The sequence below is a fragment of the Palaemon carinicauda genome, chromosome 44, assembly GCF_036898095.1.
Source record: "Palaemon carinicauda isolate YSFRI2023 chromosome 44, ASM3689809v2, whole genome shotgun sequence".
Taxonomy (NCBI): Eukaryota; Metazoa; Arthropoda; class Malacostraca; order Decapoda; family Palaemonidae; genus Palaemon; species Palaemon carinicauda.
Window position 1 is genome coordinate 24985678 of NC_090768.1, and position 12910 is coordinate 24998587.

General features: G+C 33.9%; 2 protein-coding genes across 2 annotated transcripts in view; one reads left to right on the forward strand and one right to left on the reverse strand.

Annotated features, from left to right (window-relative positions):
* The window catches only part of Nemp (Nuclear envelope integral membrane protein), a 177038-nt gene that overhangs the window by 154297 nt on the left and 9831 nt on the right, over positions 1-12910 (reverse strand). The gene's annotated exons all lie outside the window — the stretch shown is intronic.
* LOC137634190 (uncharacterized) overlaps positions 1-12910 on the forward strand; it is a 30978-nt gene that overhangs the window by 16344 nt on the left and 1724 nt on the right. The window contains exons 6-12 of the mRNA XM_068366461.1: positions 1-300; positions 393-921; positions 8288-8431; positions 8588-8722; positions 8971-9099; positions 9858-10118; positions 10269-10415. The exon at positions 1-300 is cut by the window's left edge and continues 293 nt beyond it. Coding sequence (XP_068222562.1) covers positions 1-300; positions 393-921; positions 8288-8431; positions 8588-8722; positions 8971-9099; positions 9858-10118; positions 10269-10415 — 1645 coding nt within the window. The remainder of the gene's footprint in view (positions 301-392; positions 922-8287; positions 8432-8587; positions 8723-8970; positions 9100-9857; positions 10119-10268; positions 10416-12910) is intronic.

The window sequence follows — 12910 nt, forward strand, 5'->3', positions numbered from 1 at the left end:
AATGAAGTTAAAACAAAAAAAGATAAGAGAAGCGAAGCAAAGAAAGATAAGAGAAGCGAAGCAAAGAAAGATAAGAGAAGCGAAGCAAAGAAAAATAAGAGCAATGACATAAAGAAGGAGCCAAAGAACGCAAATAAAACTCGGAATAATAAGAAAAATATCAGTGAAACGGAAACTAAAAGAGAGCCAGAGAAGTCTAAAAACCGTAACCGAGACGGAAAAAACCCTAGAAGTCAAAGGACCTCAACGCAAGAGGAAAAGGGACAGAAGAACAAGAAACGGAAGAGTCTAGATGACAATGCAAACAAAATTAAGAAAACGGAACAAAAAAACAAAAGAAAAAATTCTGGAAATCAAAAGCCTTCAACTAAAGATAATAAAAGAAAAAACAGAGCAATAAAGATAAAGATAATGTAAAAAAAAAGAAGTCAAACAAAATTAAGAAAACGGAACAAAAAAACAAAAGAAAAACCTCTGGAAATCAAAAGCCTTCAACAAAAGATAATAAAAGAAAAAAGAAAAAACAGAGCAATAAAGATAAAGACAATGTAAACAAAAAGAATAAATCAAAACAAAACCAAAAGGGAAGAAAAGAATCTGGAAATGAAAAGCCTTCCACAAAGAAAAAAGAAGGAAAGAAGAACAACAAACAGAAGGGTCGAGATAAAAACAATAAAAATCAAAACAAGAAAAAGAAAGAACAAGAGAAAAGGAAAAAAAGCAACGCTAACAAAAACGGAAAACCTAATAAAAACGAAAATAAACCAAGAAATCAAGGAAAAGGAAAAAATGGCAAGGATAAGTGTTCGACAACGAAGGAATGCCAGAGGGCCAACGGTGAATGCAAAAAGGACTGCAAGCGAGACTTCATCCTGGGCCTGTGTTCTCCAGATGAAGACTGCAAGTGTTGTTCCAAGAAAGGTAAGTGGAAGAAACAGTCTAGGTTTTGTTGGATGCAAAATGAATGAGTAATGCCCTAAGGAACTGTACGTGGAAGGCTAGACTAAAAACTGACCATCAGTGTAGCTTAAGTAACTGATTATAATTCCATATGCACCGCAAACCATTGATAATAAATGTAAAAAAATGCAAACAATAAGTGCACGGAAAAGTGGTGTAGGGGAATGGAAGCTAGAGGTGCATTTGCAAAATAGTCAGTGAATAAAAAGACTCGTGACATTCAAATAGCTAAAAGGAATGAGTCACCGATAAACGGAACCACAAAACTGGGTAAATGAATTGGCAAGGGAAATTTACCGGTGAACTACAGAATGAGGTATCCCAATGGAGTACGTAAGTAATGTTCGAAAGGATTTATTGAATAGAGGCAACAGGGAAAATTTAAACTGGGGGAAATTAAGTTACTTAAGTCACAGGTTATTATAAAAATTGGGTTAAACAAATGTTACAGATGAAAACCGAAACGTGCACCGCAAAATGAAGAAAAACAGAAGGCCGCAGGTTGTAAGCATAAATGTCTTACGTGATTGGAAGCCAAAGGCTCACCGCAATATAAAGGTATTTGAATGGAAGCTGTAGTAATGCTCAAATGGATTAAATGGACGGAAACCACAATTACACTTAAAATGAGACATAAATAAAACCTGCAGGTAATGTTTAAATGGATTATACTAATCGAGTCCTCAGGTACACTGCAAAATGAGGTATATGAATAAAAGCTGCCACTAATGTTCAAATGGATAAAATGAACGGAAACCTCAGGTGCACAACAAAATGAGATATATGAATGGAAGCTCTAGGTAATGTTTGAGTAGATGAACAAACACCTCAAACGCACTGCTAAATGAGGTATATGATTGGAAGTTACAGGCAAGGTTTAATTATATTAAACGAACGGAAACCGCAGGTGCATTGCTAAATGACGTCTAAAATAGTAGCTTGGGTAATTTCTAAATGGATTAAATGAACGAACTCCTCAGATGCATTGCAAAATTAGGTTTATGCGAAGCTTCAGGTAATGTTAAAACGGAGTAAATAAACAAAAACTCAGGTGTGCTGAAAAATGAAGCTTCAGGTAATTTTTAAATAGATTAAATAGAATGGAAACCCCAAGGCACTGTAAAATTAGATTTATGTAAGTAAACTTCAAGTAATATTTAAATTGATTAAATGAACAGAAACCTCACGTGCATTGCAAAATGAAGTATAGGAATGGAGGCTGAACGTAATATTTATGTGGGTATAAATGAATTTGAACCACACGGATAACCAGAAGAACTTCAATGATAACATACTGTAGGTAAAGTTCAATTGATGTAAATGTAAAAGTATGAAAATCGAAGGTTACCAAAACTGAAGTAATAATTGTGTAAAATTCAAATGAACTAGATGACTGAAAGAGCAGCAGTGAAAAGGAATGAGAAATTAGTAAAACGTAAGTAATACCTAAATGAAGTAAATCAATGGCAGTCCCAGGTCATGATCATTAAGGTGGAAATTAGGGAGTGTGGCTTTAATTAAGAATTGCGATTCTTATTAAGAGCAATGAATTGTACTACAAAATCCCTTGAAAAATGTGTTAGTACTATGTCAAACAATCTAATAACTGTGCAAGACGTTATATATACACTGTTAAAATAAACCGCAATTTTAATAGAAAATTCTCCGTAAGAATATACGGTTCTCAACCGTATTTCAGTAAAATACAGGCGACCGTAATTTTACCTTACTTTGGTATTATGTTTTTACGGGTAGGTGACTGTAATATCACGCCTTTACGTCAATATATCCGTTTTTATAACGGTAAATATCTGGCAAAATTTATTCCAGGATTTTTTTCGTTTTAAGGAACATTTTCAACAGTGTATAGTTGGAGTTACCACTGCTTTAAAGAAATGAGAGAAGTAAAATGCAAGATATTTTCGTAATCTGGTACGAAAATTTAATTATGATGTCCTAACAATGACAAGCACATGGAATTGTAATGTTTCATCTATTGCCTAATTGGGATTTTACCTTTAAATAACAAACAAGAACTAAGGCAAACATATACCGAGGTAAATGTTTCACCAAGGTCTAACACTTGCACTCGAGCCTACTGAATCCTAACAGTGCAATTGAAGTTAATTTATGCAGTCCTTGCTAAACCAAGTACATTTTACATTTTCGTGTTTTCCGAATAGATAACGATGGAATTTACATAGTAAACTAAGGAAGATCTATTTATTTTGTTGTAAAGTACCTACAAGACATTACTGCACGCCAAACATATTTTTATGTATACAAAATACAAGGGGAAAAAGCAAATAGAACAGTGTCTGAGGCTATTTACTATTATTATCATTAATTGCTAAGCTACAACCCTAGTTGGAAAGTAGGATGCTATAAGCCCAAGGCTTCCAACAGGGTAAATAGCCCAGTGAGGGAAGGAAATAAGGAAATAAACTAAAAAGAGAAGGTTAGGAACAATAACATTGAAATAAATCTTTCATATGTAATCTATAGAAACTTCAACATAACAAGAGAAAGAGAAATGATAGCATAGTGTGCCCGAGAGTACCCTCAAGCAAGAGAACTCTACCCCAAGACAGTGGAAGACCACGGTACAGAGGCTTTGGCACTACCCAAGACTAGAGCTGAATATACCTTATGACATAATTTTGGCTTTTATTGGGCCAAGAATAATACCTGTAGGAACATCAGATATAGGAATGATATCTGGTGTTCCTCAGGGCAGTGTTCTTGGCCAAATACAGTTTTATACTATATACACTTATGTGGTTTGGTCTACAAAACAAGTTCGCTGCATATGTAGATGATGCTACTTTGCATTCATTCTATTAGTACATGATGCAAATTATGGGACATGAAGCTGAATTCTAACAAAACTCTAATATGATTGTACATAGGTCGAGGACAGCGGCTCTTCAACATCCAGATATCTGCTTTAATATTTCTTTATAGATATAAAATTCTAGGTATGATTTTTTATTACAAATTTACTTTCTGTCTCTTCTTCATTTGAACAAAAAATGGCTTATTGAGAAAGTCTTTTTAAGATTTTTGGTGATCAATCCATCCTTGAGAATTTTTTTAATTCTTTCATTCTATTTTTTCGATTATTGTTCTCGTCTTGCCTTCAGTTGCTGATTCTCATCTTGATTTGTTGGGACAAAAACTTGCTGTTTATGGAATTTCATATTCCTGATCTAGATGTTAATATCTGTCACTGTGGTTCAGTTAGTTTTCTGTGCATATTACAAAATATTTTTCATAATTCTGACCTTTCTTTGCCTTCGGATCTTCCCAAACTGTACCAACCTGTACATAGTACTAAGTATGTAGTTAGTTCTAATAGTCTTGCCATCGCCATCATAAGGCTCAATACTATACAGTATTCATATATTTAATACCAGCTGTGACCAGCTTGTGGAACGATCTTCCCAATTAGTCAGTTGAATCACTGGAATGTCAGAAGTGCAAACTTGCAGCGAAAGTTTGTATGTTGAACAGGCTGACACAAAGGTCTTCATTGTTTATACTGTATAGGATATACCTATTTTAACGTTACTACTGATCTCAAGATATTTTATATTCTTTATTAACTACTTTTCATAAAGGTTATATATCTCCTTATTTCCTTTCTTCAATGGGCTATTTTTCCTTGTTGGAGCCCTCGGGTTTATAATATCCTGCTTTTCCAACTAGGGTTGTAGCTTAGCTAATAATAATAATAATAATAATAATAATAATAATAATAATAATAATAATAATAATAATAATAATAATAATAATAATAATAATAATAATCTTTACGAGCTTGAGCGCCCTTCGACTATACCAAAGTCTATATTATGTAGATCTTGGACTATGCGAGCTATGATTTTATTCTAATGAACAACATTGATGTTCCATTCACTGAAATTGTCTTTGAATAATATAGAACAGTTATCTCAACTGGGATATTTTCTTTGGTCTCCTAGCCTTTAACTTTGGCCATCTTTAACTTAGAATTTGTTCCTTACTAATATTTAGATTGCATTTTAGCTGTTTCACGGCATTTCAAGAAGAGAAAGATTTTATAACATTTTATCATTTAAGAAACACCTCTTAAAAAAACATGGCACTTGATCTACATTCTCTTCTTCCTGTGTATAGTCAAATCTTTTTGTTTTAAGCACCTACTGTGCATTTCAGGCAAAAAAATAGTGTGTTTTTCGTAAATATCTGCCATACTAATTACTTGATCAGAATGGTACTTTGACACAACACTCTATAGACCTCCCCCTAATTTTTGATACTTTAATGCACCGGTAAATCTCGTTAATTGAAGCATTTACTCTTGTCATAATAAAGCCCAAGTCAAGTAAATCGGGTAAGTAGGTGAAGCAATTCGAATGCGAACACTCCCCCGTCCCTCCCCTCTCCTTTCCTCTGTGACGGGGTGTACACCTCCCTCCAGTAACCCCCCTCTCCTAGTCTCTCCGGTGTCGCTTACTCTACCTTTTCTGTAACCTGATATTTTTTTTAATAACTGATAGAATTGATATGTTGGATCCTTGTTATATTTCTTATTAAAATTTTTTGATATTGTTGTATTTCATCCAACTTGATGAACCTGCCCTGAGGGCTTCCCTCAACTATGTAAAAATAATGAAATACGTTTACCAAAGGCAGGATTATTATCATAATTATTATTATTATTTGCCAAGCTGCAACCCTAGTTGGAAAAGCAGTATGTTACAAGCTCAGGGGCTCCAACAAGGAAAACAGCCCAGTGAGGAAAGGAAACAAGGAAAAAAAATAATTGTTTTAAGAACAGCAACAATATTAAAATAAAAATTTCCTATATAAACTATAAAAAAAATTTAAACAAAACAGGGGAGGAGAAACAAGAGAGAAAAGTGTCCTGGAGTGCACCCTCAAGCAAGAGAACTCTAACCCAAGGCCGGGGAAGACCATAGTACAGAGGTTATGTCACTACCCAAGACTAGAGAACAATGGTTTGATTTCGAAGTGCCCTTCTCCTAGAAGAACTGCTTACCATAGCTAAAGATTCCCTTCTACCCTTACCAAGAGGAAAGTAGCCACTGACCGATTACAGTGCAGTAGTTAACCCCCTTGAGAGAAGAAAAATTGTTTGGTAATAAGTGTTGTCAGGTTTATGAGGACAGAGGAGAATATATAAAGAATAGGCCAAACTATTCGGTGTATGTGTAGGCAAAGGGAAAATGAACCGTAACCAGAGAGAAGGATCCAATGTAGTACTGTCTGGCCATTCAAAAGACCCCATAACTCTCTAGCGGTAGTATCTCAACGGGTGGCTGGTGCCCTGGCCAACCTACTACCTACTACCTTGGATTGCAAGGTAGAGTAAATGTAATCAAGTGTTATATATGTTGACCGAAAATTTTTACTGTGTATTTGCTCACTTTACCATTAACAATCATAATTTGGGTATCTGCTATGGTTTGTGCCTAAGCAGTTTGTTGTCTCAGTGTTTGATTTACTGAGGAGGTTTTCCCATCATATTCATGACTGGCATTTGAATTTGGCCCAGTAAAATCAGAAATGTATTTGCATTACGTCTCACAATAACACAATGTGGCATAAGAAACACAAGCATATTAATGAATAAGTATATCTTAATATTTACCCTATAATTTACTCCTTATATATTATATAGATATACATATATATAAATATATATATATATATATATATATATATATATATATATATATATATATATATATATATAAAATATGCAGTATATATATACATATATATATGTGTGTGTGTAATTATGAAATATCAATCCAATAAATGTAGTATGTAGATTTTTCATCATAGTTTTTAAATCCTATAATCATTTGTGTCACAGCATAATTCTGTTTGTATTCTACAGCTTTTGTTTTTCCACACAAGCCTTTCAAGGAGAATAAAGCCCATCAATCCTGCCTTTGGAAAACGCGTGTTTCACAATGTAAACACAGTTAAAAGAATCCCTCAGGGCAGGTTCATCAAGTTGGATAAATAGGCTAAAGGCTACAAAACTCCTTATACACCCTGATGAAATACAACACTATCATGAAATGTTAATAAGAATTATAACAAGGATCCAACATATCAATTCTATCAGTTATTAACAAATATAACAGGTTACAGAAAAGGTATAGTAAGCGACACCGGAGAGACTAGGAGAGGGGGTTACTGGAGGGATAGGAGGAGGGTCTAGACCGAGGGAGGAAAGGAGAGGGGAGGGACGGGGGAGTGTACGCATTCGAATTGCTTCAACTACTTACCCGATTCACGTGACTTGGGCTTCATTATGATAAGAGTAAATGCCTTAATTAACGAGATTTGCCGGTGCATTAAAGTATCAAAAATTGGGGGGGGAGGTCAATAGGGTGCTGTGTCAAAGTACCATTCTGATCAAGTAATTAGTATGGAAGTACTACAGTAGGCTGCTTGTAGCTCCTTCCATCTATAGATTATGGTCTTTGCATACAGTTAATTGCTATTATCCAGAATACCACTGTTTATTATTTTAAAATGTGTCCCATAAGAGTTAGCTAAGTAGTCTGTAAGCTATATCAGTGGGTTGGACTGTTTAGTATGATTTACTTGATGACAGGTGGGTGACCAACTAATTGTGACGAGAGTTACTTCTTCCAAATGTTTCCAAAAGGCTCTTCAACTCAATTGTCTTCTACAGCCGTGTATGGTGAAAAAAAAGGCTTTTGCCAATTCATAAAAATTTCATGTGATTGGGTATTTCCCATGGAAGACCCAGCATGGTTGTTGATGGCGTCAATTATGTTGATCTTACTGTTTAAAGAATTAGTTTCGTGGTGCATATGAAGGTCTAATTGCTCCATCCATTTGACAGAAATAGTTCAAACTGGAACTGGAAAAAACAATGTTTTGTAACACCATTGTTACTAATACATTTATTCCACTATGTTTGAGAGGCATGTTTAATAATTTCGTATTCGTCACTTCCCTTTCACATTCTGTTCTTATCTTTCGGTTTCTGTCATGGGAAATGGGATATTCAGAATTTAGAACGTGCTTATGAATTATCCTAAATGTACATTGTCCATACTCCATAGTGAGTGTTCTATTTAACAAATGAAAGACATTTAAACTAGATATTCGCCTCCTAATGATGATACATCTTAAGTCATATCGGCTTGTAAATTTACCTTTGGATTGTATTGTAATTTTTAAAGAGAAGGAACAGGATCAAATATAAGTATAAATAAAAAAGCTATATGAACAAAGAAAAGTGATGTTTCAATCAAATGTTTGTTATCACATCCAGACCAGCCAAGTTTAAGACAGAGCTGCAAAGCTTTCAACTCCTGCAGACAATCAGGTGGGACCTGTGTTTTAAAAAACGAAGACTGCAGTGGGAACGTGTGGAGGAAAGGATGTAAAGGTTCAGGATGTAAATGCTGTACATCAAGTGAGTCTGCAAGTTAACTTTACTGTAGTTTCACTGGGTATTACTTTGTATGCAATAAGGTTCATGATTAAAGCACTGAACTGCCTACTCACAAAATGGTTGGCAGATATACTGTAGTTAAGTACTTGCATGAGTGTCGTTCCCGATTTTTTTTAGAGGATGTACCCTGCGAACCACGCCCTAGTTGCATTGAGGCCAAAGGAAAATGTGTTACGAGCGAAGCAGAATGTGACGGTAAATTGCATAAAGCTGGCTGTAAGAAAGGCGAAAACTGTCGGTGCTGTGTTCCATGTAGGTGCTTCATTTCTGTGTAAAAGGTTTCAGAGTAGGAGTTTGAGATTTAAGATATTTAATGGTTTGCTAATAAATAAATGGATAAATCTAATTAACAGAAAAAGGGGAAAACCTTAGAGGAATACTTGTTACAATTCTGCTCATTATTACTACCCTTTCCTCTCAGAATGTTTTTTAGCTTTCCCTTCGTTTCGTATTATTACTTTTATCATCGATATCATTTTCATGCACTACATTTTTAACAGATCCACCATGTAAAGCAAGGAAGTTCTGCACTAAACGGAATGGTACATGTGTTATAAAAGATACAGAGTGCACTCTTACATTAAAATCACAAGGATGTGCGGGAAAACACTGCAAATGCTGTTATGAAGGTAAGCTTATAAGACATAACTGTGACCTAGTTTTTGTTTTGACAACATGGTTTATTGCTTCAACGATTTTTCTAGTCTTTAATTAAACTGCACTTTTCCTTGGTATTTTTACGATAAGTGGATGCTGCGGCTTAGCACATCAAAGAAGCTTGTCATCACTAAAAGTGATTTAATTGTTAATTTGACCATTGATGGATTTTATCAAAAACTGATTATTTCTCCCTACCTCTCTTTTCTCTATAATGAAAAAATTTAATCATTTGCTGGAAAAAAAATATAAAGAATGGTAAGCCTACTGATATGTAGACATTCAATCAGTAATATGTGACACTACAAAATATAATCATTGGATTTTGCTGAATTCTAATTCATAACTAAAAATAAATCATGTAATTCTAATCGAATAGGCTAATTAGATAAATATGATTTGGGAGCTTATTAAACTGGTACAGTCACGGTAAAATAGACAAACATGTGTTTTGAAGCCTTTTTACCGGTCCTGCACAGATATTTATTTCATAATAAATACATGTCAAAACAAGAAAATTAAACCTATCTAAAAACTAATGGTATCAGAAGACGCATAAGTACAACCCAAGGCTATATTCAAGGCTGACTGCCCATACCAGCTGACTAGGATAAAATAAAGATGGACAGGGGTTAGTCATCACAAAACACGTAAGGGTGGGATAGAAAGAATAGCTTAAATACATTATCCTCTCTGGGTCCCTACTTATGGCTTTGCATTCCATTTATAGAGTGTAAGGGCACAGAGACTGACGAATGCATTAAGTACAATGGGAAATGCAAAAATAACTGCAAGGAGAATGACCGTCAGATAAAGAACGCTTGTCAAACAGGAGGTTGTACCTGTTGCATCAAGCCTTGTAAACTGGATTTCTTCTGCCGGGAGGCAGGAGGGTTCTGCATCAGCAACATTGGAACTCCAAACACTACTTGCAATGGGTTGCTTGTTGCTGACGCCTGCATGGGTGCTAATTGTAGCTGCTGTGTACCAGGTAGGTCGAACTGTAGCATTTTAAACTATGTTTTTTTCTAGTCAGAGTGGCTTATTCAGCAACACTTCAATGTTACAAATCGAAATATGATTGTTTCACGGAAGTGGCAAAAACAGACACCAGATGTCTATAAATTGTGCATATTTTCAGGGAAAAACCAGTGCCCAGAAATTTGTCCTGCCATCTTCTCACCAGTTTGTGGTAGTGATGGTATCACCTATGGTAATGACTGCCAATTGCAAGTGGCAGCGTGTCAAACAAATACTACCATCACAAAAGTATCTGATGGTGCTTGCAGTAAGTAAATTCAGGAATTGAATTATTAAAGTTTTTCACAGATTAACCCCAAGATATGGTTCACTAACAAATGCAATTTCTGTTAAGCTTTTAGCAACAGATAGGAAGAGAGAGAAAATCCCCACTACTTTTAGAAGTTATGGATACTTGAATGCTTCTAACTTCAAAGACCCCTTGACTCTAATACAATAAGGCTTTTACTCAGATCTAACATTTCCCGACGGCATAGTATATCCCTCCCCAGCTGGAGTGTTGACTCCAATATCTCCTCTGTTATAAAAACTAATTTTACTCGTTTTCCGTACCCATTGTAAGTGATGCTTTCCACATTTTAAATAGAAGTTTCTATAATGGATTTCAAATGTAGAGTGTAGGAGTTATCATATCGATAGCTAGATTCACTATGTAGGCAACAAGGTTTCCATAGTACCATCTAGTTCTCTGAAATTTTAGTCTACCATAATGTTCCAAAATTTCATTCTTAAGATCGCTCTCAATATCGTGTCTTATAATTTAAATATTCTGATTAATCTAGTCAATTGTGGATGGTAATTCTCAGTCTTTCAGATAATTTTCCTTTACCTTCTGTAATTCTTTCCAAGCACCTAAGGAAAAAAATATCAATTCAAGGGGCCTTTCCAGCATCATAGACTTAGAAATACACTTTGGTTCTATGAAGTTAAGGGCTAGAAGAGTTAAACAGTGTTTTTATCATGTAGTAACCTCTGTAACCTAAGTGGTGCAACTTTTCTGAGATGAAGTGGTTTATTTTTTGCTTCAAAGATCTACTAGATTTTCAGGTCTCACAGTATGTATTAAAGTACCCCGGGATACATGATTTTGGTCTAAAAACTTACATATCTCAGTTTGATCTGAAAACCTTTGATCTAATAATAGTTGTGACAATTTACTTTTGATTAAACCCACTTTGGTATAGAAATTTTGATTTAAGCAATCGTTAAAATGTACATCATAAAAGTAAGATGAAATGGACTATTTAATTTTTTCTTTGATTAAATTCACGATAAAAAACTAAAGATAAAATTAGGTACAAAATATTTCAATTTTAACTTTTCCTCTAACTATAATTTGCTTAATGTGATCTAAGAATACCAGTTATTCCACAAAGGTAATTTTTGATGGCTTCCTTCTGATAATCAGTGACATTATTAGATATTCTTTTATCTCTAAATGATACTTTTGAAGTTTTATTTTCCCAGTATACATTAATTTCACCAAAGACACGTAAAAATGCATTACGAACAGCCAGTTGAAAATGTAAACTTATATGTTTAATTCAGCCAGAATCTCGTGCGTTTATGAGTTCAAAATTCATTGCCATCAGTGTTTCAGACTCAATGCTGAGGAGTGCCAAATTTGAAAGTCTCTCCTGGTCCATCACGTAAAAATGCATTTCGAACAGCCAGTTCAAAATGTAAACTTATATGTTCAATTCGGCCAGGATCCCGTGCGTTTCTACGCATTCCAAGAGAGTCTGCAACATCTTTGCATAAATTTCTTCTGGTTTAACTTTAGGATCTATTTCGTCAAAGTCTTTTCCATGAAATTTATATATTTGATCATTATTTGGGGCAGGTTGCATTAGTAGCCTACTATTTGGATACCATTGTTCCAAGGAAAATGGTGATGAAAAAAATAAAAATGTTTTCTTGATCATCTTTGCCCCTGTCATGACCAAGCCCCTTCTCTCCTTCTAATGCAGTGACAAATCAACATTGATTTAACATTTTCTTATAGTAATACCCATCGCAGCTCATTTTGTACTGTTACAGTTTTGTCTAAAAAAAATTAGGTCTCTCTATTTTGATTTTAATTTGTAAATAAACTGAAAGTACAGTACAAACCTTCTGAGATAGCAGAGGAATGATTAGAAAATAATTAATAAACCACTAAGATAGATTAGCACTCTAATATACCTTAAATTGACCACTTTGAGATTTCATCTATCTTTATAGAAAAATAACATTGAATGATAAGCACTCTAATGTAAATTTGAATAACCATAAACAAGATAATTTACGGCTTTTTTACGAATATATATATATATATATATATATATATGTATATATATATACATATATATATATATATATATATATATATATATATATATATATATATATATATGAATATATGTATATATATATATATATATATATATATATATATATATATATATATATATATATATATATATATATATATATATCATACAAAATTGTTTTTATACAAAATATTCCTTATACGATAGTTCTTTTCGACTAAAATGCTTTGGGCCAATGTGTCTCAACCAATACCTATAATGAAAGTAGATTTATGATTTCAATAAAATTCTGAATCATTGCTATTTTTCAGAAAATTTATAGGATCCATTTTACAGCCAATAATGTTATAAATTTTTCCTGACATAAGTAAGGACAAAGATAAAGGTCGTGCTAGATAATATTGAGTTGAAAGGCAGTAACTATACAATT